The following is a 22320-nucleotide window of genomic DNA, read 5'->3' as shown; positions in this document are numbered from 1 at the left end:
AAGAGGGGGGCTTAAGTCCAGATACTGGTGACTCTTGAACAAGCTGTGTATTTGTTATGCATTTTCCTTTCTTCAGACTCCAGGGAATAAGCAGCACTCTGACAATGTAGGGAAATACAGCAGTAATAAAACACCGCTGTGTGGCTTCATAAAGCTGTAATTCTTTTAGCAATATGTTCTGAAAGCGTATTATATATTATCAGGTGATATTTATTTTACAGTAATTATAGAGACTCGAGATGCAACTCTAATATATGAAATGAATGGCCATAATTTATTTTTGACAGAAATATGTCTCAAAAATACACCCAAGGACTTTGCAGGGATAAAGACTGTGTGCATTGAAAAAGGTTTTACATTGGCATGTAGTTAAAATCTGACAAACATGATCAGTATAATGAATTGTGGAAGACAAAATGGACAAACTTAATGGTATGTCTTTCAAAGAAATGAAGCAGAAAAACAAACCACAAAACCACCGCAACAACAAAATTCTGTTTTTCTTGGCGAACAAGCTGCATTTACCTGCAAAGTAACTGCTGTTCTGTTCACCACTGTTTTAGAAATACTAACGAGATGGGAAAATAGTCAGAAGAGAGGATATCAGATGGTTTGGTTGGAAAAGCCTGCCTTGTATGACAAGTTGAAAAGTGAGTCTAACTTATCCCATTTAGTCATCTGGAAGTACTTTAAAATTTACGAATTTCCACACTGACACTTACCATTTAAATTCAACACCATCTTGTGATGTAAGTGTGTTTGTGTCCATTTTACCATTTGTGAACATTAAGGCATAAACTATAGAAAATCTAGGATTAGCACTCAGATGTATAATTTCTAACCCATTATTTTCTGATTAAAAAATTCCTATATTCATTTCCCTTTGTGATTTTTGAAATGATATAATAGGAAAACAGTAGGCCATAAATTTAACAGAAAATAAACTGGAATTTTAACCATATAAATTAGTGTTATTGTTAACATGACAAATCTAACCAACAATGGAATGAAATAATTTCTTTAATTTTTTTTACAGGGTAATGCATCCGTGTGGACTCAAAACTTCCTCATCACCGTCTATTCCCTCACTGCAAAGGATTTCACTGTGTCTTTCTAAGAATTACATCTAAGGGGATGTTAGTGTGACGACCCTATTTTCACCACAGATTGCCTTTAGAACTTAAAAATGAAAACTAATATGCCAGAGTTGCCATCAGATTTAGATTTATTTAAGATTCCGATAAAAAATATGACTGAAGTCTCCATGTTTATACTGGTGGGCTTCACAGATGATTGTGAGCTGCAGGTTTTCCTATTTTTACTATTTCTAGCAATCTATCTTTTTACTCTGATAGGAAATTTGGGACTGGTTATATTGGTTATTGTGGATTCTCGGCTCCACAACCCTATGTACTATTTTCTGAGTGTGTTATCGTTCTTGGATGCCTGCTATTCCTCAGTTGTCACCCCAAAAATGTTAGTCAGTTTCTTGTCAGAGGATAAAACCATTTCGTATCTTGGATGTGCAGCCCAGATGTTTCTCTTTGTTACTTTTGGGACCACAGAATGCTTCCTCTTGGCCGCAATGGCATATGATCGCTACGTAGCAATCTACAACCCCCTCCTGTATTCAGTGCGCATGGCACCCAGGGTCTATGTGCCACTCATCACTGCTTCCTATGTTGGTGGCATCTTGCATGCTTCTGTGCACACAGTGGCCACATTTAGCCTGTCCTTCTGTGAGTCCAATCAAATTAAACATGTCTTTTGTGACATCCCTCCTCTCCTCGCTCTTTCTTGCTCTGACACTCACTCAAACCAGCTTCTACTCTTCTACTTCGTGGGCTCTATTGAGACAGTCACTATCCTGATTGTCCTGATCTCCTATGGCTTCATTCTGCTGGCCATCCTGAGGATGCATTCTGCCGAAGGGAGAAGGAAAGCCTTTTCTACGTGTGGCTCTCACCTAACTGGAGTGTCCATTTACCATGGAACCATCCTCTTCATGTACGTGAGACCGAGTTCCAGCTACTCCTTGGACCATGACATGATAGCATCGACTTTTTATACCATTGTAATTCCCATGCTGAATCCCATCATTTATAGTTTAAGGAACAAAGATGTCAAAGAGGTGATGAAGAGAGTGTTTGGAGGAAAAATCGTTTGTCACTAAGGTATATTTTCACACCAAATGCTAAATTGAAAGAAATTAAGACTGTTATTATTGTCTTCATATTAAAAATTATAATACAAGATTTTTTTTGGTATATTAGTGCCTTTTGTTTCTTCTCAGACGTTTCATAAATAAAGATCATAGTCAACACACCACCTATGCAGTGTGTACACATGCAGAAAATAATCATCCATCCGCTTCTTACTAAGTTCACACACACACATGCACACACGTGCCTGCTGATACTGCTTATATTATTTTGTCTGGATTACCACAACCGAGTACATAAGACTGTGTTGCTAAACAACAGAAATCTATTTTTTTTCACTGTTCTGGATGCTAAGCATTTGAAATCAAGGTGTGTCCCGGCTTGATTTCTTCTGGGCCCTCTCTCCTCAGCTTGCAAATGGTCGTCTTCTTTTTCTGTTTCCCCGTGATCTTTTCTCTCTGGGCATCTGTATCCTAATCTCCTCTTCTTATAAGATTGACAGCCAAATTGAATTAAGACCCACCCTAAAGATAAAATTAAAAAAAATAATTTAATTGACATGCCATCAGTTACAATGTGTCAATCTCTGGTGTGCAGCACAATGTCCCAGTCATGCATATACATACATATATTCATTTTCATATTTTTTCAGTAAAGGTTATTACAAGATATTGAATATAGTTCCAGATACTAAACAGAAGACATTTGTTTTTTTAATCTATTTTTATATATAGTATTTAATAGTTGCTTAAAGATATAATTTTTATTTAATTACCTCCTCAAAAACCCTCTCTCCAAATAGTTACATTCTCAGGTAAGGGGATTAGGACTCCAATATACAAATATTGGATTTATTTAAACACAAACACATGGGCATATAGCCATGTAACTTTTTATATTAAAATGTACAGTGTTATTTTTCATCCCCATATAACTAAAACTGGATAGGCTCCCATACTTAACAATTGTAAGTAGCATTATAATTATATTTTACTGGCTTGAACAAACACACCTCATCCATAGCTAAACCATAGCTTGCATAACCTCAATCCACACTCCATGTAGTTACCTGACTTCAGATCAAAGAACTCTGCTTCATCCCTGGATCAATACATTTGCAGCATATTAATCTGTCTTTGGCTCAGTGACCACAGATCTGTGTCCAAATTCCTGGCGTCATTACCATGCCATTTGAGAGGGTGAATTTCTCCTGTACCTTCCAATTTTTTATTTTATCCAGAGCATGGACTTTAAATCCATTATTTATTGCCTCAGAAAACAGAGCCTAAGTATTAGCATTTATCAAGATTACATCTAAGGACCACTCATGTTCCATCGGCCAAAGGTTGGCTCAGCCAAGAATCAGGGTGGAAAGGAGGGAGGGTAGAGCTCAGTGGTAGAGTGCGTGCTTATCATGTGCAAAGTCCTAGGTTCAATCCCCAGTACTGCCATTGATTAATTAATTAAACTAATTACCCCCCTCAAAAAAGAGTCCCTGTGGGAAGGAATAACAAAAAATCATGGGTAAAAGAAGAAATAGTGTATTGGGGGCCATTATCATATAGGTGCAGCATGATTTTTTTTAATGATTCCATAATTTTCTATTGTATTTATGTACAATTTTTATTAAAATATTTCTCAATATGTCCATTCATTTTTTCATTTTTTTGCTTAGAAAAATAGTGCTGCAATATACATTATATTACACATTAGTCATTTATATTTGTCCTTCCTATACTTATTTCCTTAGGCATTTAGGCTTTTATTTCTATAAAGAAATCAAAAAATGACTCTGCAGCATCAAAGAATATTTTGGTTTTTGTAATAGCAGGTGTTCAGGTAGTGTCTAGAAAGGCATCCAAAAAAAGAGAAAAATGGAATAATTTCAATTATAGCACATACTGTATAAAACATCATCTTGTTAGTTATACATCTCAATTTACTAGTTTACAGTGAGGTGGAAACTGATCTTTAAAAGCAAAACATTGCTAAATAAATGAACACAATTGACATAAATGTGAGGACATGAGGCTCTGCTAAAAAGGAAATCACATCATTAGCTTATTTAAAAATTGAGGACAATACAGAAAAGTAGATTTCAATTAAGTCTACATACAAATTAAATTCATAAAAGAATAATTTCTATGTTATTTCAAATGCCTCGTAATGCTGATAATTTGGGAAGAAATTTCCTCATTGCCTTTCTGACATCTTTGTTCCGCAGACTATATATCATAGGATTGAACAATGGAGTCAAAATGGTGTAGAAAAGAGAGAGCAGTTTGTCTATTCCTACATACTGATCGGATTTAGGTTTTAAATAGGTGACAGTGCCTGATCCATAGAACAAAACTACCACTGTGATGTGGGAAGAGCACATGGGAAAGGCTTTGGTCCGCCCTGTGTTTGATGGCAGCTTCATGATGGTGGAGATAATTCTCATATAGAAACTAAGTATCAACAAAAAGGGAACAGTGACAAGCAACACAGCAAATAGATAGACCACCATCTCATTCACAAAGATGTCCCCACAGGCCAGCTTCAGTAATGGGGGGATGTCACAGAAGAAGTGACTGATTTGATTAGAACCACAAAAGGACACAGAGAATATCTGCCATGTTTGTCCTATCTGGACTGGAGCTCCACTGATCCAGGAGGCCACCACCAGCTGGACACAGACCCTGTGGTTCATGACAAGGGGATAGTGCAGAGGGTTACAAATGGCCACGTAGCGGTCATAGGCCATCACAGCCAGCAGGAAACACTCCGTGGCTCCCAGCATAAGGAAGAAGCACATTTGTGTGGCACAGCTGAAAAAAGAAATACTTCCTTTCTGGGTCCAAAGGTCCATGAGCATCCTGGGAAGAGTGACAGACACATAACAGATCTCTAGGAAGGAAAGATTGCTGAAGAAAAAATACATGGGCGTCTGAAGAGCGACATCTGCTCTTGTTACCAGAACTATGATGCCGTTCCCCAGCAGGATAGCCAAGTAGATGACTGAGAATACCCCAAAAAGCAGCCAGTGGAACCTGGGAATGTCAGAGAAGCCCAGGAGGACGAAGTCCATCCTTACAGTGAGATTTGTTTCCGTCATTTTCCAATTATTTTCTCTCTGTGGATTTACATTTCTTGGCTGTATTTTCCTCTTTTGTAATTGAATTGGGACATGGGCTTTGGTCTTAACATGTTCTTAGTTACTTTCTGACACTTGTGTTCTGTGATTCTGGCAGATCTGTTGTGAAACCAGGAGCTATAAACTCATCTGCAGGAAAAAAAAAAAAGCAACTCAGTAAATAAAATGCTTAAATGATCTATGCTAGATCTGTTAATTATACCAGTAAGATCTGTATGCCTACATATTTTGTTTAAATTATGGTGTGAGAAAAAAGAACGCAGATAAGCGATTTCTGCCATTCAAAACCTCAACTCAGCTACTAGTTGACCACTTCTGTGAATTTTTTGTCTAATCAAGCTATAATATAATATCTGACCTCTAACATCACACATAATGTTCCACTGACTATATACTTGTCTTTTCTGCCCTTGTCTTTAATGATTCATTATTCATGCTGTAAAGTATAGAGCACAAGGCTCTGCCCTAGTATGTTACTCCATAGATGTTTTTGAAAAAGTGGAAACGGAAGTGAGAAAGATAATGAAACCTACAAGAATATAAAAGCCAAATCTTTTATTTTCAATGTCATAATGTTCTATCAATACCCATTCTAATTTATTGAATTAAAATAAATCTTAGTGCTTTAAAAAACACACATTTTTGATATTTAACTATTTTTAATTCTAAAAATATTTGGGCATGTTTCATTATTTTAAGCCAAAAGCAAATGTTCCTAGGGAAAATAAAATCAATTAAAAAAAAAAAAGTTTAGCAAATGTAGTCAGATACTGTGTCCAAATCCTTCCCTGTTTGTGGTCCATTTGGGCCAAAAAAGTTGAACCAAATATTGTTCTGCAGTAAAATATAATTTGGAATAAATAAATGCTTCACATATTCCCCAGTAGAAGAAGTTTCCCTAATAAAAGGTGATTCCTTCTCACAGAAATACTTTTATTTAAAATGGCAACATTTACTTTATTATCAGTATAGCAAAATATGTTTAATTAATTTGAATGTAATAAACCATTCTTTCATCATAGATTTCTTAATAGGTTATTTCTTAAAATGAAAAATGTTTTAACATTATTATTATTATTGTTAACATGGGGCAAATTAGAAATTTATATATTTCAAATGCTTCAAACACATTAACTTTTTAATTCAGAACATCAGAAATCTAGCTGAAATAATGCTATCTTAAATAATAAGTATCATTTCAACCCATAGTTATTTATGATTTTAGTTGTTTGAAATTATTAAATCTTGATCCTGAATTTTTTTAAAAAAAACTTGAATGAGAATATCAACATATTGATAGTTTATATTTACCTTTCTCAATTTTTCTGAAGATGATTCTTTTTCATTGATGAAATTTTTATATTTTAAAATGTTAAATTGCTAAGGATCTATAAGGTTTTTGATCAAGAACTTAACCTGCTTTTAAAGAGCTTGGCTTTTTACGGAGGAAGTGATCACTTCTCCCCCGTGGGAATATCTCTTTTCCCTCTATGTCTAAATTGCTAGTTAATGCTCTTGGTTGCAATTAATTTAGAGTATTTTTGCAAACAGCTTTTCCATGGTGGACCAGAGTTTCCTGCAGGCTCTCTACAGAGTATAATTTCATGCATTCTCCATTTCTTAAATACAGTTGGTGGGCTTGAATGTCTTAGAAGAACAAAACACTCTTAATAGTCCCACATTACCAGCAAAAAATGTTCAAATTCTTTATCCAATGATATCTTATCTGTGTTATTTTATTTTCCATAATTCCTTTGAATAGACCTTTTCAGCAAATCATGTATTGTTAACATTATCTGGACATGTTCCTCTTATTTTTAAGGGGTACTAGGTTTAAGAGGTAGACTTTTGTGGTTGTGGGTTAACTTTGTGAAGACAAAGGCAATTCTGTACTACTGAAACTAAAATTACTTTATGCAAATTATGATTTTCTCTCAGACTCTATGGGAATCCCTGAATAGACACACCCAGCTCATTAATAAACCCTGTAAACAAGGATCAAGAATAATTATTATCTATAAAAGTTTGAAAATTAAATATCCTTCATTCTTATTGCAACATTAATGATTTAACATTTCTCAGTTTCAACCATCCATGCATTTCGTGGGGAAAACCACATTAAGCCTGACCTGGCATCTCCAGCCCAGCCCAGCTTCACATTTGACTGTGTTTTGCTGTTGTTCCTGCAACAGCGTCATTTTCCACCCCCGGGCTTCTGTTCATCTTCACGTCGGGAGAATATTTCTTTCAACTTGTTCCTCAGCGTTTTTCCTTTATCGGGAGGTTATACTCCCTGTCACATCTTTCATTGCACTTGTATTTGGAGATGTTCGGCACTTTCAAATGTCTGCCCTCTACCAGCTAGACCCCAAGTCCACTGGACCCCAAGACCACAACTGGATCCCAAGGCCCACTGCCAAGGAAGTAGAACTAAACTCTACATAAAAGAATAAAGACTGTGTTTTCCGACTCTAAATAATGTGCCCCTGGTGTCCCCACTGGTTTCAGAGCTAACACTTGTCGCAGAGCAGGCACCAGCAGGAACCCGAGTTTTAGCCAGTAAGTCTGGGAATTAAATCACGTGTTCTTCCTGTGGAAAGGACCCTTAAATGCCCAGTTTACACATAGCGGGAATTTGAGGACTAGGAGTTGACACAAGATCCTTATAGCCAGAAATGAGAAGATTCATTTTCTTTTTTTCATTTTATTTCCTCCACGTAACACTCCATCAGTAGGAGAAATTCTTACAAGACTTTTGCTGAAGCTGGAAAATGTTCTAATCATCAACTGAAGCCATGTTTGTTTATGGCTGAGGCAGGGAAACAAGATAAACTATACATATTCATGCAACTGCCTGATACTTTCTTCTCTCAACTTGCTGCTGTTTACACATCGATTCCTACTTTCAAGTTTCCTTTGAGAGTTGCCTGTGCTTCTGATTTGATTGTTGCTGAGTATTTGCTTTATATGCTACACAAACCTTCATGAAGACCTCAGTATCTCTTGTATTCAGTTTTCTTATTCCTTCGTATTTCATGTTTTCTTCTTTCCATTTTTGTACATTCAAAAATATCATTAACAACCTGCCTTGTGTAAAATATGCAGCTCTTCATTTCTTTTACTTTCCATCCCATTTTGTCAATGCGCGTCTGCGTTTTTAAGGTGTAGCTTGATGTGGTAGCTGGGTTCTGCCTTTTGCTTTAATGTCTGCCTTTCACTTGGGCTGTTTAGTCCACGTGTATTTAGTGTTACTACGTTACCATTTTTTATTTGTTTGCATTTTTTCCTTCTTTCTTTCTTTTGGCTGTTCAGTTTCCTTCTGCCAATTTAAGGGTTAATTAAATTATTTGCGCTGTCTTTTTGCATATACCACTTTTTTTTAATTATCATTTCAAGGATTGCTTCAGGGTTAACAATTAAAAATGTGCATCTTTAATGTATCAAAGTTTACCTACGGTTAAAATTGTTCCATTTTAATCTTCATCCTTTACCACGGACGCTTCCACTTTTCCACGTCCCCCTTCATCCTTCATGTCTCACACCACCCACGTCACATCTCACTCCACAAATGTCATAATCCTAGAATAACTCCTTTTCCTCAGATGATGTGCTCTGTGTTACTGATGTCATACATTTTGCTTGTATCTATATTATGAACCCCAATTTGCAATGCCATTATTTTAGCTTTAAATAGTCAGTTGTCTCACTGTGATGTAACAGAGTTTATTTGGTTCATTCTAATGGGGCTCATTATGGTATGTATACCCATGTCTTCCATCCAATTTGAAAAACTGTAAAAAAAAATTTGAAAAATTGTCAGCTACTGTAATTATTTTCCTACACTTGTCCTTCAGTTATGCCTATTTTAGACAATGTGATATAAATCCACCTGTTATTGAGGCTCTAATTTTTTAAAATAATTTTAAAAAAATACTCTTTCTAGGTTGTATTATTTATAGTAATTTGAATTTAAATTCACTGACATTTCTTTGCACGTGTCCAAACGACATCAAATCCCATCAGCCTTTCATTTCGCTTGCCCTTCACTTACATTTCACTTCCTTTCATTGTACGCTTCACTGTAGAATTTTAATTAATTTTTTTTTTGAGAGTTGTTATATATCTATGGGAACAACCTACTCAAATTGTATGTAGTTACATTTTATTTCAAGTGTTTGGCGATAATTTTAAGAGATTATTAAAAGTCTCTGTTAAATCTGTCATCTGAGACATCTTGCAGTCATTTTTAACTGATTACTTTTTTCTAGACTATGGTTTAGTTTTCCTAAGTTTTTCATATCCTGTATTTTTTCCTTCATATTTTAAATAGCTTATGATATGTAGTAGAGTCTTTGGAATCTCATATCTTCCTATGAAGAGTGCTAATTTTTATTCTAACAAACCATTATTATGGGATGGCCATTTTGACTTGTAAAATCTGGGTTTTATGTTTTGTTAGTGAAAAGTTGTCCAGAGATCAAGGTGTTTCCCACATCCAAATAACTTGGGGAATTCAACATCCAAATTCTATCTTCCCTACAGATATCACTGAGACTTAGGTTGGAACTTTTTCTAGAGTGAATCTTGAGAGAGCTAATGACCTGACTTTAGGAAATAAGTCTTACTCTACAGCCCCAGCACTTCCTGTGTCTCAGATGCTGCTTAAGATATTATTCCAGTGTGGAGAGTGCTGGCTGGGATGCATCCCCAGTGTCTCTGAGCTGTGCTTTATTCCTAGTATCTTTATTCTTTCCTCAATTACATATCAGTCATTTTTTTAGAAGCATTCTATAGCCTCCTCTAGCGTATGCATATCCCATAATTTTTCCAGAGACTCTCAAAAAAATTTCATTCAGGTCTATCTGTCCCTTAGTCATCATATAGCTCCCTCATCTTCTCTGCCCTGGAACAAATCCTAGCCTCTCTAGGTGTCTTAAATGCTGATCTCTGCCTCCTCAGCTCAGTGGGCATCTCTGCTCTTCATTTGTTCCAGTTATCTGTACCTTGATCAGGAAATTGTCTCCAGGCATAAAGCCAGCATGGTCAGGGGACTAACATTGTCAATTTCCCTTCTATGGTGTACAGGCTTATAAAATGAGCCCCATGGTCCCTGCCTCCTGATAGTTACAGCTTTGTTCAGTGCCATCCAATTGACTGTAGGTTGTCATGTGAGTTGCTAATAGTCTAAGTGCATAGCAAGTGTGATAGGATGCATGTGTTTGTGTGTACATGAATCCGTTAATAATCCTGTAACACCCGTCTTGGTAGGTGGCTCTTAATGCCAATGTTTGCTTAAAGAAGCAAACTTTCATACTGTTGGCTGCTTATGTTGATGCCCATGTGGCAAGGAACCGAGCACAACTTCTAGGAGGTGATATTTGCTTCTAGCTTATATATAGCAAGAAATAAACCCTTCAGTCTAACAAATGCAAAGAATTGAATTAGTTAGAGGTACACACATAAGAAAAAATAAGATGAATTTGAGCAAGAGGATATAGTACACTAAGTTTCCATATCACACAGGTCAGAATGGGAAAATGACATTATAGGGGCTTTAAATTTAATAGGAGAAAGAATGTAGTGTAAATTTTTATTGTTGCTATGAATCTTTGGTAAGCTATGTAAAATACCCAATTCATGCATTCAGCCTTTACATATTGAAGCAGTCAATAAATATCTAGGCACATGAAGTGCTGCTTTAAGCTCTTCAGGAAGCTCAGAAGACTTTGTGTTTTATAAATCAGTTACAATGTCTGACTTCCACACACCTGTTCATCTCTTAGGTGGAGCTGGCATGTCATGTTCTACGAAAAGCAAAGCATTATTCCTGCAGGCAAAGTCAAATAGTTCTAGTGTAATGCTTTCATATATAACTTCTACTTTGACCTTTATTCAATTATGTTTTAATGCTTATTCCCTAATTTGACTTTCTCTCCTGTCATAATTCCTTGATTCTAGGGTGTTTGTCTTGTTTACTGAGGCATGTTCAGCTCCAAGTATGGTGCCATCTACATAGAACACTCTGGGGCTTTTTAGGGACTCCATAATTTACAGCTGTATCATTGAATCTTTCCAAATCAGTACTCATATCAGTGTTCTCTTCTATTGTTGATAGTGAGTAAAATCTCTGAGAGATGGTATGAAACAAGAACATGATATACTTTAGTGCAGGGCAGAGAGTGGAAGCAGGGAGACCAGTTAGGATGTGGTTGCAACAACAAATGTAACAAGTGATAGTGACCAGGATCAGGGCTTGAATAGGGTACATATTGTGATAAGTGGTCGCAGGCTTTACGTACAGGTTATATTTCCAAACCTATTCTTCTGTTTTGATTCCTGGTTCTACCGTACACAGCATCAACCACATTTGAAAATCTTCTCCATCTCTTCTACCCATAATATTTAGTCAGTCATCAAATTATGCCAACTGTCTCCTCTAAAGATTGATTAATGTCACTCATTTCCCTCTGTTTTCATAGCACTTTTTCAGTTTATATCTTTGTACTCCTTTTATATTGAAATACTCTTAAAATTTTTCTTTATTTTTACTACTTTCTCACCTTCATCAGTCTTCTCTGTCTTAATCCATGGATATTTTTTTCCATGAAGTAAGTCAAATCATGTCATTTTCCTCCTTAATTCCCTTCACTGGCTCTCCTTGGTCCTCACAGTTGTGTTCTGCATTATGCTAGGGACTGAAATGTGACTAGCAAATTCAATTCCCCTTCATTTTTTTATTCTTTCCATAGTAGCTGATATGTGTTTCCAGTCTCCCTTGCAGCCTGTGTGACCAAGTGACTCGGTTTTTGGCAAAGAAATAGGAGAGAAAACAGTATGTGGGGACTGACTTACATAAAAGGAGGTCTCCCAGAATTCCACTTCTCCCAATTTTGGCTGGAAAGCCAAGGAAGGGCCCCAGAAGCCATGGGAGTCATCAGTGGAAAATATCAAAGCCACCTGCCCCTGAACGACTGTTTAGAGATAATACTTACCTTACTCCTGGGATCTGGTCCTCGATTATTCTGCTTTAGAGCCCTCAGATCTTAGAATTTTAGGAGTTTCCTATCTTCAGCTTGGTTTAACCTAATTAGTAGAGATGCATTTTTTTTTCTACTCACCCCCTATATAAATTATCTAAAAGTGTTCTTCAGTTTCATCCCCCACATTTCTCTTGGTCAATATATACCACATGACTGCACTGCCCTGGTCACAGTTCATTCGTTCAACAGTACATGCTACACCAAACATGGTTCAACCAGAACCATTTCCTGCAACTGTTGGAATAAGAGCCAAGAGAAAGTCTTCCTCTCTGTGTGTCTGTAGTTGTAATTTTTTAAACTTGGCAGTTGTTGGCTGTACCTCTCTCCGTATTGATTGGAGAAAAGTTTGAACTCCAACATCAGGGACAGAGAGGAGAATCAAGCAGACGTATGAACAAGTCTCTGCATTCTTTTCATCTTTCTGCTTTCTCTTACCAGTGTGTTAATGAACCCGACACACACTCAACACAAACATGGCTCATAAATTATATGCTTAAATGGTATTGTTTCCCCACACAAGGTGAAAATGATCATACGGTGTCACGAAGTTCAACATTTCAAGCCTAATTCACAAACTCAGAGGTTTTGACACAGCTCTTACCAGACTGATCTCCCATTTGTAAAACCTTGAAATCCCTTGAGTAACAAACGGAAGGATAATAATTTTTAAGTGATTGAAATATCCCCAAAACTGTTCTTATGGTCCATGGTTACATGCAATGTTTTCACAGTAGGATTAAGATCACAAAATTTAAAGAGAATGCTAATGATATTACATACCTTTTCCCCACCTAAAGCAGTAAATTATATTTAAGTTTAACAACAAATGACTACACCCCAGCTGTCTGATGCCACACATTCTATTTGACATATGTTCCATATAGCTTCAATAAAACTACTTGTTTTAAAATTGTTTCTATATAACGAAATATTACAGTAAAGCTATGTATTTTCAATAAAGTTCCTTGTATATTTCCTTTCTACAAATTACACATTCTTATATCAGTTCAACTACTTTATATTTGACTTTTTTCCCCATACAACTGACCATTTGGGTTTTGCCTTTGGACATAATATTATTTATCTCTGTGTCCTTTGAAATGTGATTGAATTAATATACTATGTTTGGATTTTACTTGAGCAGTGTGAAGTAAAATGAGATTATTGCTTCACTTAATCTCAGTACTAGCCTTTACCTAATTATTGTTTACACAATGTGTAACTTCTCATTTTTTTAATAGACTCATGAAAATCATGTTGTGTTTGTTAGTTTAACAAACTAAGTCAAAAATTATTTTTATATACTAATATCAAGCTATTTCTGCATATATTTTTGCATAAATGCAGGACTCTATCTCTTAGTAATCTCATCTTTTTGATTATTTATTTAGACCCATATATTTCTTGAATATTGATTACTTTGTTCCTTCCAACTTGTTTACTTACTTTTCCAACATTTCCAAAATCTGAAATTCCCAGGTTTTGTAAGTAAGTCTGCTTTTATCTGAACTAATCATTATTTATACCAAGCAAAACAAAGCCTAAGGCATACATTTCAAACTTCCTTTTTTAATTTTAGCAAGTGAATTAGTCAAAAACCATTGAATAAGGCAAAACATGGATTGATAACTGTATACTTGGGGAAGGTGGTAACATACATTTAAACGAAATAAAAGACTAGGAAAATTAGAGAAACAGGAAGCAATGGAGATAGTACAGCAAAGAATCAAAGATACTATGTTCATAAGGGAGGGCTTAATAAATATTGTCAGATTGCGAAAGAAAGAAATTACACACAATTAGAAGTCTCTTAATGATTTGTAATTTAAATTTCTTTTGAGTTAAAGAAATCAAAAATATTATGAACATGTTTTACATAAGTGCTTTGAAAAATAAGCAAAAAACTAAGATAATTTTGAAAATACTTTTTCCAAGCCATTACAGGTTAAAAACAATCTAAATTTACATAAGAAGCATGTATTCAATTAAGTAAAAAGTAGCCGATATCATTAAGAGCTAATAGCTCCCAAAGTTGGAAATATTTGCAGACTTTGTAATTGAGATCAATTAAGTAAAGAAAGCTAAATTAGAGAGGAGAAAACATGGCTCAAATTTTGTCTAAAAACCTGAATCTCAGAATAATTGGATATCATCCCACACAAAATGTTTCTATTCCTAAGGTTTACTAGAAATTGAACTGTTTAATGGGAGGAATAGAATATTAATATTTACTAGTGAAATATCTGGGTCCCATAAATGGTTCCACTAAACACATAGGACAGGGAAAGTAGAAGAAGTTCATCCAACATGCGGCCAGCTGATCGAGAAGAATGCAGGTGAGCCACCCATTGACAGAGCGGACATTCTCTGAGAACAGCCCAGTAAGCCTGCTGCAAGGCCTCAAGGCCAGATAACCAGTTGGGCCTGTGAGGTGGAAGCATGGCCCAGGGGTGCACAGACAACACGATGCCTTCATGAACATCCATCCGTTCAAGGCCAATCTCTTGGACCATAGATGGCACTGGATAGTAAAACCGGATGATCTTCTGTGACAAGTCATCTGCTTTGCCACATCCCGGATGACCTGAACATCACAGCTGCTGTCAAGAACAACTTCAGGGTCAAGTGCGAGGGAAGGACTGTGGAGAACTGCTCTCCAAAAATGTAAGTGTGGGCTGTCTCCTCAGCAAGCCCTGGCCCGCACTCAGCTTCCTCCAGGGTTCTACTAAGCCGACTCCCCATCTACCTCCATATTAGTGCTTGGCTTTGGTCTTAAGGTTAACTTTAATTGATTTTTATTGCTCATTGATAGACTATTTCTATAAGCAGGAAACCCTTGAGTCTGTTGTAAAGAATATGTGTCAGATTTATCCATTAAGCATGAATCTACCTGTTTGGAACTACGCACCGATTCAACGCCGCAGTAGCTGAACATGTGTGCATGTGACTTTGAGCGTACGTATCAGTCTGGGATAAAGAAGTGAGAAAAGAATAGGACATTTTTGAAAAGTAAAAGAGGGAATTGAAGGAGAACTATTGTGACTGGTGCATTCAGATCACATAGCAATTTTCTAAATAGTAAACATTTACACAGATCCATATTTATTCTTTACTGACTGTGTTTGGGGGAGATAAACAAAATAAAAACTGAGGAATTTAATACTGCAATTAAAACTCTATTCTTGAATTTTGATATAAGCATCCGATCCAGGAAATAATCAAATAAAATAAACTGAGAATCTATTTTAAATTTAAAGCATTTTGACATACGTGATACATAACAATCCTTCCAAACCACAAATGATGAAAAATGCATCAGAAAAAAATAAACTGACAAGTACAAGTATTCTACATGGCCAGATTCATGTGATTTTTCTGACTTCTGCCTCTAAATACTTAACCCATTGATTTCCCTAACCGACATTTCTTTAAAAAAAAAAAACAAACCTATTTATAGGGCCCCAGTGGAAATTGCAATGATTGGGTGAAGTTTCCACGGTCTTACAGAGGAAAATTATACCTAATCGGACAGATGTTCTTGAGTGTTCATAGATCATGATTACACAGAAAATATTCTAAAGAAAACTGTGAACTTGATCTAGCCTTTGAAAAGTCAGTAAGTATACTATTGGGTTCAGAACATTAACACAACAATCGCAGACGTGAAGGGATCCTTGTCCTAGGAACTGCATTCCATAGAGCCTTCTTCACTTCCTTATTCCTGAGGCTGTAGATCAGAGGGTTCAACATGGGGATGACCACCGTGTAGAACACGGAAGCCACTTTGTCTTGACTCAGGGAGTAGCTGGAACTAGGTCTCAGGTAAGTGTAGGTGGAGGTGGAATAGAACAGAATGATGGCTGTCAGGTGAGAGGCACACGTGGAGAAGGCTTTGCGCCTGCCCTCCCCGGAATGCATCCGAAAGATGGAGAAGAGGATGCAGCCGTAGGAGGCGAGGATCACCAGCAGAGTCCCGACCATATTCACACCAGCAAATGTGGACAAAATGACTTCATACAGGTGAGTGTCAGAACACGAAAGCTTAAACAGCGGTGGGCTGTCACAGAAGAAGTGATGGATGACCCTGGACCCGCAGAATGGCAAGCTGCTTACATAACCTGTGTGAACCATGGAGTTCAACAGCCCTGCTGTGAAAGACCCAGCTGCCATTTTTAGGCAGACTGTGGTGGACATGATCAAGGAGTAACGCAGAGGGTTGCAGATGGCCACATACCGGTCATAGGCCATTAACCCAAAAGTGATGCATTCAGTTGTGGCAAAGGCTATGAAGAAGTACATCTGCAGGAAGCAGCCAGCAAAGGAGATGGTTTTCTTCTCCGACAATAAATCTGCCAGCATCTTTGGAGTGATGGTGGATGAATAACAAACGTCCATAAAAGACAGGTGAGCCAGGAGGAAATACATGGGAGTGTGAAGTCGGGACTCCATCCTGATTAATAAGATCATCCCAACATTCCCCAGAACCGTAAGTGTGTAAATCACAGCAAAAAGCAGAAAGAGGAGGATCTGTAGCTCCGGCGTGTCTGCTAATCCCAACAGGAGGAACTCAGTCAGCAAAGTGTAATTTTTTCTGGCCATTATTACAGATACAGTGTGCCTAAACTTGCCTTAAGTATAAATATTTCACTTTATAAAGTTGACAGGAAATAGTAAAAATGTTAATGAGGTTAATCACATACAGAAAAAAAATACCTAGAATAATAGATCATAGTAAATAGAGTGAAGTGAGAAGAAAACTATTGGACAGATGAATAAGCACTGGAATTTATTCAGCAGTTGTCTGTGTTGAATCTGGGCTTAAGGGCTCTCAAATCACTGGTCTAGGTCCACATATTCCACTTCAGTTTCTGCAAACGCAACATATATGTTCTATTTTTTTTCTCCTAGCCCGCATCCAAAATGCAAGAACTCAGTCTTGCAGAAGTCTTTCTCATTCTCTGAACAGGTACATGAGTTTAACTCAAATGCACTTTTTTCCCTCATCAAGATCAGTCTGTGCATTGTTCAACTCCAAAACTCATGCATCACCACCCAAATTCTCTCATGTGTTCAAGCAACAAAAATGGCCATTTCAAATAACCAATATTTTGACATCTATAATATAAATGGATGAAGATAATATTCTTATAGAATGATATAGCAGTATGGCATATATAGAGTATATATAGAAGAATACGATATTCTTAAGAATGCTTCTGTAATGTTTTAAAAATGAACCAACAACAGTTCTCATTACAAAGTACACTGTCAAATCAGTGCCCTGTAGGAGCAGACACGGTACCTGTCCATGGCTGTGAATGAAAGCACCAAATACTTATAGCTTCCATCACAGCATCTTAATTGTCTAGTCCATTATTTTCTTTTTTATTGGAGTCCCTTATTTGTTCAGTTGAGGCTTAAAAAGAAAAGAAATTTCATTTTTTAAAATGTAGTGAAAAGCAGTGAATATTTGCATTACCTCTTTGTAAAAATGTGAGACATCTTCTGAGTATGTACATGTTGCTGCCCTTTCATTTTGTTTTCCTTAAAGAGGACCAGGTAACCATGGGGACTAGAAAATCGGTTTTAATTATGGAGTCAATCCTCTGAAGGCAGAAACTACAGTCTCAAAAGGAAATAACACATGATCCCATGCAGAAAAATGGGATTAATCATCACATGGGACTAGCGTCATGAAGTGTTTCCTGTTCTCTGTGCTAGTTAAAGCTTTTTGCCAACTTAAAAAAAAAAAGTTATTTCAATTGGTTGTTTAACTGCTTCTTTGTTTGTAGTTTTAACTTATTTCAAGTGGGTGTGTAGCCCACTACCAAATTATTCTTCTTCCCTTTGTGTTTTTGTGCGTGTGTACCCCTCCCTTGTCTTGGTAACTTTAATCTCCACTCCAGGTCTGTTCTTGACTGTAATTAATGAGAAAGGGACACTGATTACTTGCCTTGTTTAAAGAAATACTGTACCCTGAGCAAATAGGACAATATATATCTTTTTTTTTTATGGTTTCAGAATTGCATTGGCTTGTTGCAATTGTCTAAGATTCTGATTTTACAAGGGGATAAAACTACGGATTTCGCAGAACTAAATACATAAGTAAACGAGGTGGAATAAATCCCATGGAGTGTCCATATGCATAGAGAATCTACTTGCATAGAGAACTCATAATGCGTCAAGCAGTATATTATACTTTCCCATTTAAATTCTCAGTTAATCTTCCATACCAGTCTTTGAGGTTGACATTATTATTTTACATATTTTTCAAGTGAGAAAAGCAAAACTTAAAGCTATTAAGTGAGTCTCCAATTAAAAAATAGTTAAGAAATGATAGAACAGACTTTGTTGAACTGAAATTAAGAGACTGTCAAACAGTTCTCCAGCAAAGGTGAGTTTATTTGGGATCTACAGAGAATTGCAATTCAGGATCTGTAACCATGGTGAGCCATGTGGAAACTCTCACTAGGCAAGGGAAGGAGAACTCTTTTACAGGGAGGAAAAGGAATTTGGGAGGGCTGTAGTAAATGGTCTGTGGCTTTTCATTGGGGGAGTCCTTGCCAGGAATGGCGGGTCTTTCTTCTTCCTGTTGGGCTCTGCTATAGTCACAGGCCATGAGGGCCCCCTTCTGGTCTTCCAGCTCTATTTAATTGAGATTTCTGTTTTTTGATTTATTACAACTTGAAAACAATACTTGAAAGAATACTGAGCTGCCTAATTTTCTTGCCAAGTTCCATTTTATCTTAGTGACTTAGATTATCAATGTGCATATATATATACTAACACATATTTGTGTGTGTGTGTTTGTGTGTTTCTTCTAGTAAATGCAATCTTCCACTTGTCAGAAGAGGGAGAGCAGTTCTGCATCTGATGAAAGATGCCAAGACCAATGTCAAGGAGGGTACTGCACATTTTCTTCTAGAGATGTTATGGCTTCATATCTTACATATAAGCCTTTAATCCATTTGAAATTTGTTTCTGCACATGATAAATTAACTCAGCTTGATTCTTTTGCAAGTAGCTGTCTAGCCTTGCCAACACCACTTATTGAAGAGGCTGTCTTTTCCCCATTGTGCCTTTTTGCCTTCTTCATCATGGATTAACTGCCCATAAAACTGTAGATTTATTTCTGTGCTCTCTATTCTGTTCCTTTGATCTGTGTGTCTGGGGTGTGTGTGTGGGTGTGTGCGCGCGCGCACGCACTCTAGTACCATACTGCTTTATTAATGTAGCTTTGTAGTATACTCTCAAGTTGGCAATGGTGATACTGCCAACTTTGTTCTTCTTAGATTGATAGCGTTGGCAGCAAACTAATCCCAGCCATTAATTCAGGTCCACAGATGATGTGTTCAAATCCCTGGTGTCACTGCCATGCTGTTTGTGAGGGTGCTTATATTATTTCATCCAGAGCAATGACTTCATTACTTCACAGAATACAGAGATTAACCTTTTGCATTATGAAGATCATACGTAAATTAAAGAATGCCCAAGGGCAAGCATGCTTCAGAGAATAAGGTACAAGTGCCTAGCAACTACTGCCTCTCCCACAGCTAAGCCCAGCCCATCTTTGTGGGTTTCTCTACAGCCCTGGCCTCAGCTTAGCTTGGGCTGTCACACTTTGACACCCTATGGCCCTGTGATGACTTTGCAGAAGACACCACTCCTCATGTTCAGGCCCAGGAACCAAGGTGCAGAAGAGGGTCTACCATGCACGTGATAGGCTTGCTTTCAGCAGACTCGTGTGCATTGCAAAGATGGGTCTCCTTCAAAGTTAACTATAAGAAGTATAAATTTTCCTTTCTTCCCACGACTATTATTATTATTGCATGAAAAGTCCAACTGCAAAATCGCCTTAGAAAATACAATAGTAGAGTGAAAACTTATATTAAAAGTTCTCTAAACTGGTGTTACTCAACAGTAACTCCAGTTACTCAACAGGAGTTACTGTTGAGTAACTCCTCAACAGTATAACGGTGTGTCCATTCCTGAATTTTCATTTTCCTCACAAAAATCTGTATTTTGTCTATATACTGGAAAGATATTACAAATATTTCTGTCGCTATGAAGTTTTCGTTTGACACTATCTTTTACTACTTTAAATATATCTCTTCATTATCTTTTGGTATACATCTTTTCTTCTGGTGTCTGCTATAATATTTATGCTTTTAATTCAGGATATGACATAATAGGACTTCCTAAATACCTTGATATTTTAATACTTATGTTTTGTCTTCTTTCACTGACTCTGATGAATCTAGGGTCATTTTGATGGTTGGCAGGTTGCATGTTTGCATTTATCTGTGATGGTTAATTTCGTAAGTCAACTTGCATGGGCCTTGGAGATCCCAGATATGGTCAGTCCTGATTCTGTGTGATTCTGGGATGATGGTTTTGATGAGAATAACATTCATATTAGGAAACTTTGTATGAAACAGGTTTCCCTCTATAATGTGGGTGAGCCATTTGCAATAAGCTTAAGGCCTGAATAGAACAGAAGAAACAGCCTCTCCTGTGCTGGAGAGAACTCCTGGGGGTACTGCCTTCAGATACCACTGTAACTTTGGCAGCAAAGTGCTTTAGACCCTAACTGGAACATTGGCTCCCCTGGGTCTCACATCTTCAAGCTCACCCTATAAATGTCAGATTTGCCAGCCTCTGTAATCCTGTGGGACAATTATTTTAATAAATCTATCCATATGTATGTACATATCTTATTGGTTCTATCTTTCTGGAGAAGCTGACTAGTGAGGACTTTACTACTGAGAATAGCCCTAGGGAATCAGAATTGTAAAGATGCATTTTCTAAACGGGCTCTGGCATTTCTGCAATTAATGGTCAGAGATGATTGAGCATTAGTGTCATTTTAAAACACTGATAACTATTTCCAGTAGTAAAGAAAACAGTGATAGTCTGTGGTGTGGTCCGACAATCAAGACACACAAATAGCACCATGGACACTCTACTAAAGTGCTGACAGGAGCAAGGGTCTGGGTGGCTATGTGGATGATGCCTTGACACATTTTTATCTAGCTAACAAGTCTAAGGAGGTTGACTTGTTCCTAATGTCTTTGGGCAAATTAAGGAAAGAAAAGGAGAAGCTCAGGGATTCAAATTCCAAACTCAAGTGCCACATACATGACTTCAGAGCTTCTGCGCCTGCCTTCATCTCCTGTAGCTGCAGAGGTGAGATGGCTGGAAGCACAACCCAGCATCTCCTGGCCATGTCGGGGTATCTGCTGTCAGAGTGAGGGCACTGATGGGGAAAAAGAAAGGATCCTGAAGTCCATCTGAGAAGTCCCTGATGAGGCTAGGGACATCGTCCTGTAAATTCTGAGAAGACAACAAGGCCAAGAGAAGCAGTGCTACCACTCTGGTGTCCTTGGAGAGAAGCTGCAAATGATGCAAGTAATGCTGCACTGCCTGAGGGAAGTGCTATGGTCTCTTCTGAGGCAGGCACTGTGCAGCTCCGTGCTGACTCTTATCCGCTCCTACCCCAGCCACAGGCCCTTAGAGGTGAGATCCACATGGAGTGGCTCATGAAGTGTGACCCATGTGGAGGAAGACTACACTCCAAAAGAAAGAACTGAGTACTCTACACAGTTAGTAATATGGGGAACATGTGTGGATCTTAAAGGTGGGGGATAATGGTGGAAGGAATATGATGATAGATCACGCTGAACTCATTGCTGAGGGCCTACTAAGCAGAGATTCTCATTCCATGTTGAGGATCAGGGAGTTAAAAAAAGACTCTAACATTTTGATTGGTTAACTTGGCTGAAACATAGAGCAAATGGTGGCCAATGGTGAACAAATTGGTAATGGCCAACCTGCCTTGGTTTAATGTAGGGAAAGTGAGGTAAAGTCTTAGGGAGATTGGAATGCTAGAGTGGATTTGTCATTTAAGATCTATTCACTCACACTGGGAGTGTGCAAAAGACACACCTTTTACCAGCATGGCAAGAAATGCATTCACGAAGTG

The 22320-nt window shown here is 37.4% G+C and overlaps 3 protein-coding genes across 3 annotated transcripts; 1 reads left to right on the top strand and 2 right to left on the bottom strand.

The window, feature by feature from the left end:
- Nucleotides 1–1136: 1136 nt before the first annotated feature.
- On the top strand, nucleotides 1137–2173 carry LOC105101058 (olfactory receptor 5T17). The gene has a single exon (XM_010994162.2). It carries the CDS (start codon nucleotides 1187–1189, stop codon nucleotides 2171–2173), a length of 987 nt encoding a protein of 328 aa, XP_010992464.1. The 5' UTR covers nucleotides 1137–1186.
- A 2141-nt stretch (nucleotides 2174–4314) lies between these two features.
- On the bottom strand, nucleotides 4315–5298 carry LOC105090085 (olfactory receptor 10AG1). The gene has a single exon (XM_010981274.2). It carries the CDS (start codon nucleotides 5257–5259, stop codon nucleotides 4315–4317), a length of 945 nt encoding a protein of 314 aa, XP_010979576.2. The 5' UTR covers nucleotides 5260–5298.
- Nucleotides 5299–15980: 10682 nt separating this feature from the next.
- LOC135322600 (olfactory receptor 5F1-like) lies at nucleotides 15981–16937 on the bottom strand. Its single transcript, XM_064491877.1, has one exon. It carries the CDS (start codon nucleotides 16935–16937, stop codon nucleotides 15981–15983), a length of 957 nt encoding a protein of 318 aa, XP_064347947.1.
- Between the last annotated feature and the right edge of the window lie 5383 nt (nucleotides 16938–22320).

Source organism: Camelus dromedarius, chromosome 12 (assembly GCF_036321535.1).
Source record: "Camelus dromedarius isolate mCamDro1 chromosome 12, mCamDro1.pat, whole genome shotgun sequence".
Lineage (NCBI taxonomy): Eukaryota > Metazoa > Chordata > Mammalia > Artiodactyla > Camelidae > Camelus > Camelus dromedarius.
The sequence above is the reverse complement of the archived record's forward strand: the minus strand, read 5'-3'. Positions and strand labels throughout refer to the sequence as shown.